The sequence below is a fragment of the Macadamia integrifolia genome, chromosome 9, assembly GCF_013358625.1.
Source record: "Macadamia integrifolia cultivar HAES 741 chromosome 9, SCU_Mint_v3, whole genome shotgun sequence".
NCBI lineage: Eukaryota > Viridiplantae > Streptophyta > Magnoliopsida > Proteales > Proteaceae > Macadamia > Macadamia integrifolia.
The window spans coordinates 34,153,862-34,158,952 of NC_056565.1; the positions used below are offsets into that span (position 1 = coordinate 34,153,862).

The 5,091-nt window shown below is 38.3% G+C and overlaps 1 protein-coding gene across 1 annotated transcript in view; it reads right to left on the minus strand.

The window, feature by feature from the left end:
• Positions 1–4,820: 4,820 nt before the first annotated feature.
• Positions 4,821–5,091, minus strand: part of LOC122089741 (glutamate receptor 2.7-like) — a 9,175-nt gene continuing 8,904 nt past the window's right edge. Inside the window, exon 6 of the mRNA XM_042659435.1 lies at positions 4,821–4,836. Coding sequence (XP_042515369.1) covers positions 4,821–4,836 — 16 coding nt within the window. The remainder of the gene's footprint in view (positions 4,837–5,091) is intronic.

Sequence of the window (5,091 nt, forward strand, 5' to 3'; positions counted from 1 at the left end):
TAACAAGATGTTAGAATTTTGAGTCCACCGTCAATCAAGGAAAGACTTCCTATTTTACCCTTCTACTTTGAGGAAATAAAAAAATAAAATAATAAAGCAAACTTTGGGAACAAGTTCTCCTCTGTATGCTTCTTCTTCTTCTGATTTATTTTTATCCCTTTCTTCTTCTCTTCTAATCTTTCATCAATCAATTTCTCGAAAAGCCATCCATTTTCTTTGCAACCTTGGACACTCTCTTCTTTAGACCTTGTGGATCAAGTATTTTTAAGAATGGAATCAAGTCAACCATATTAGGGTTATCAACTGCCTCAAAAACATCTCTCACCATCTCTTTCAGCTCGAGGTTGTCGAATAGGCTCTTCAAGCATACAAGGTTACTAGTAAGGTTTGTGGAGACAACAAACATCAATATTCACTGGTGTCTTCAACTTTGAAGAAGCATACAAACTTTCAATTAGCCATGAACCTAGATCAGAGTTGTTGAATGAGTACATATTTGGTTCTCACATGGTTTGCTTTCGATAACTGATCCACCAAATCAGAAGGAGATAAGGATCCCCCTCATCAAAATCTTTTCATTTGAATTTTAAAATTCAAATATGATGATCTTATCACCAATGTTATCTCTTACAGTTGTAGTTTTATTTACTTACCTTTTTAAATGGGATCCAATCTCCCAACTGTACTTGTCATACATCAATGGAAATCATTCAAAAACTTAGCAAAAACAATCCTTGTGCAATATTGGGCTGGTGAGGTAGATGCGTACCATCGGTTGAGTAAGTCCCACGAGTATCATTTATGTGCTTGATGGTCTTCCACCATCCTATTGTCAGTTCACTTCTTCAATTCGGATCCGTGCTAGGACAACTACTCTCCCTATTCAAGAACTCTCTTTAACGGATCTCCTTTCTCTCGAGGGAGGTGGATGTCTCAGGGTCGTGGAAACCAGTCACAATGGCAGCCACCATCTCCATCAAATGGGTCCAACCAGTTGCATCCCTCAAACATGTCTGTTAATTCCAACTAAACCAACAGACCTCAATGTCAAATATGCAACAAAATGGGACATCTAGAAATTGATTGCTATCATCGAATGGATTATGCCTATCAAGGTTGCCATGCACCAGAAAAACTTACTGCCATGGTTGCTTCTAACATGATGGATGAAAACACTTGGTATTCTGATACCGGTGCCACTCATCACATCACTCCTGACTTTGAGAATCTTCAGATCTCATCCAAGTATAGTGGGAATGAGACAGTTCAAATTGGTAATGGTCAAGGTTTGTCAATAACTAACGTTGGTTCATCCTCAATTCCTTCTCACACTTCTAGCTTTCATTTGTAATATTCTTCATTTTCCAACTGCTTCTACTAATCTACTTTTTGTTCACAAATTTGTTTAGGATAATAATTGTCTTTTCCACTTTGATGAGTTTGGTTTTTGTGCCAAGGACAAGGACACGGGGAGGACTCTTTACCAAGGGCTAGTTGAGAATGGACTATACCCCTTTCGCCCACCATCCACTCTTCATGCTTCTCCTTCACTGCAAGAACATTTTAGTCCCTCAGTTTTTGTTGATCAGTGGCATAGTTGACTTGGACATCCATCTCGTGATATTCAACGTGCAAATCTGTCCACTATTTCTATTTCAAATAAAATGAGCACAAATGTCTGCTCTTCATGTCAACTAGGCAAAGGTAGAAAGTTGTCTTTTCCCTTATCTCAATCTATGTCTCATCGACCACTTGAATTAATTCATTGCGATGTTTGGGGTCCTACCCCAACACTTTCTTATTCTAAATATTCTTATTACGTACTTTTTTTTGATGATTTCTCTAAATTTTCTTGGCTTTTTCCTATGCAATTCAAATCAGACTTCTTTGACATCTTTGTCTCTTTCAAAACCAAACTTGAAAATTTATTGCACACCAAAATCATAAAATTTCATTCAGACTGTGGCAGAGAGTCCAGTAGCAACTTTTTTAAACACTTTCTTAACACCCATGGCATCACTCATGAATTTTCTTGTCCCCACACACCTGAACAAAATGGTGTTATCGAAAGGAAGAGTAGCCATATTGTCGAAACTAGATTATCTTTGTTAGCACATCCTCATATGCCACCTAAGTTTTGGCTAGAATCTTTTTCCATAGCTATCTATTTAATCAATAGGATGCCCATTCTTTTTCAAAACACAAAAACACCTCTTGAAGCTATTTTTCATCAAAACCGGCATACTCTCACTTGAAAACTTTCAGTTGCCTATGTTTTCCTTGGTTACGTCCCTACAACTCCAATAAACTCCAATTCATATATTCAAAATGCTATTTTTTGGGATATAGTTCTGCTCATAAGGGTTATAAATGTTTGGATTTATCTATTGGAAGGGCTTATGTATCAAGACAAGTAATCTTTGGTGAGCTTCAATTTCCCTTTTTTTTCTGCATCTGCTTCTCCATCTTCTCCTCCAGTTTCAAATGACCTAGATTTCTTAGGGGTCTTACTCCCATCCCACCACTCCATTTGCACTTGCCTTGTACCATCACCCATCCCTCAAGAGCATACTTCCCCAAATTCCATGTCCTCTAGTCCATCCAATGCTCCACCCCAGCCTCTGCATGCTACTACCCAAACCCATACCATGAAGACAAGATCCCAATCTGGAATTTATAAAAATAAAGCCTTTTCCCATACCCTTCACCCTCTTCACCTTGCACTTATTTCTTCTCACTTTGTTGAACCAACATGTTACTCACAAGCTTCTAAGGACCATGAGTGTCATTATGCAATGGATCAAGAATTTAGTGCTCTTCAACAACAGAATACCTAGACTCTAGTCCCTTCCCAACCATCTATGAATGTTGTTGGTTGTAAATGGGTTTATCGTATCAAAAGAAACCTGGATGGTACAGTCAATTGATACAAAGCTCACCTTGTTGCTAAAGGGTTTCATCAACAACCAGGAGTTGATTTTATTGAGACTTTTAGCCCTGTTGTTAAGCCAACTACCATCCACACTACTTTTTCTATAGCTGTCTCCAACAATTGGTCTCTACAACAATTGTATGTTGAATGTGCATTCCTCCATGGTGATCTACAGGAGACCGTATATATGTCTCAACCACCAAGATATATTGATCCTACAAGGGCTGCTCATGTCTGTTTGATGAAAAAGTCTATATGTGGGTTACGTCAGGCTCCACATGCTTGGTATGAGAAGTTCACCTCCAAGCTTATTGACTTTGGGTTTCTAGTATCTCAATCGATCCGTTATTATTCATCTACCACCAGCACCATGTTACAATTTATTTGCTTCTATATGCGGATGATATCATCCTCACTAGTAATGATACTTCTTCCATCCACCGCTTGATGTCATTCCTTGGGCATCATTTTCGCATGAAAGACCGTGGCCCGTTATCTTTCTTTCTTGGAGTCAAAAGTACAAGAGATTCAGATGGGCTTTATCTTAATCAGTCCAAGTACATATTGGATCTTCTTCAGCGTGCAAACATGACTGGTTGTAAGCCTGTTTCTACCCCGGCTTCATCACAAAAACTTGGATTGAGTGATAGTCCTGTCCTAGCTGATCCTACTCACTATCGTAGACTCGTTGGTGCTCTTCAATATGCCACTCTCACCTGTCCGGATATCTCATTTTCTGTCAATCAAGTATCACAATTCCTTAAGGAACCCACTGAAGATCATCTTGCAGCTGTAAAACGTATTCTTCGTTTTCTAAAAGGAACCATGACTTTAGGTGTCCATCTCCAACTAGGCCCGCTCCACCTCAGCCTATTGTGATGCCGATTGGGCTGGGTGCCCAATTGATTGACGGTCTACAAGCGGTTTATGTGTATTTCTTGGCTCCAATTCTATTTCATGGAGTGCTAAGAAACAACCAATGGTTGCCCGATCCTCTTCCGAAGCTGAATATTGTTGCTTAGCTAACACGGCTACCGATGTTGTTTGGCTATCCTCCCTCTTCTGTGAGTTGCACTGTCTCCTCACCAAAGTCCCCACTATTTGGTGTGATAATATTTCTGCTATCTCCTTTTCGTTCAACCCGGTATTTCATGCAAGAACAAAACATATAGTCGTTGATTATCACTTCATCCGTGAGTTGGTAGGCAGGAAAATACTAGACATTCGTTACATTTCAAGTAAAGACCAGGTTGCTGATATTTTCACAAAAGGACTCATCTCTCCTAGGATTCGTTTTCTTCAAGACAAACTTCGCTTATGTCCAGTACCGCTCAGCTTGAGGGAGGATGATAACTGATCCACCAAATCAGAAGGAGATAAGGATCCGCCTCATCGAAATCTTCTCATTTGAATTTTAAAATTCAAATATGATGATCTTGTCACCAATGTTATCTCTTACAGTTGTAATTTTATTTACTTACCTTTTTAAATGGGATTCAATCTCTCAGCTGTACCTGTAAAATATCTATATATACTCAATCATACATCAATGGAAATCATTCAAAAACTTGGTAAAAACAATCCTTGTGCAATCTTTTTCAGCTTTATCTTTTGAAACCAAAAGGAAGCAAAATTATAGATATACTTGTTACATGAGTTACTTCACTGAAATCTAAATAGTAAATGAAACAAATAGAGCTGCTACTATTACCTGAGTCAAAGAAGAAGAAGAAGAAGAAGAAGAAGAAGAAGAAGAAGAAGAAGAAGAAAGAATAAAGAAGAAGCGTACAAGAGAAGAACTTGTTCCCAAAGTTTGCTTTATTATTATTATTTTTTTTCTCAAAGTAAAAGGGTAAAATATGAAGTCTTTCCTTGATTGACGGTGGACTCAAAACTCTAACATCCTGTTAAATTGGATTAAAAAATATTAAAATTTTATATAAACGTGGATCTATGAGATGCTGCCACATATGGGTTGCAGTGAAATTTCGTTCGCTTTAAACCTTCTTATTGCCAAAGTTCACTTTAGTTTTCTCAACTTAACGAAGCAAAAGATCATTGGCATGTCTCATGTTTGAGACTTCCCACCCCCACGACCCACCCCTACCCAAGGATTTAGTTCTTGGAAGCAAAAGATCATTGGCATGTCTCATGTTTGA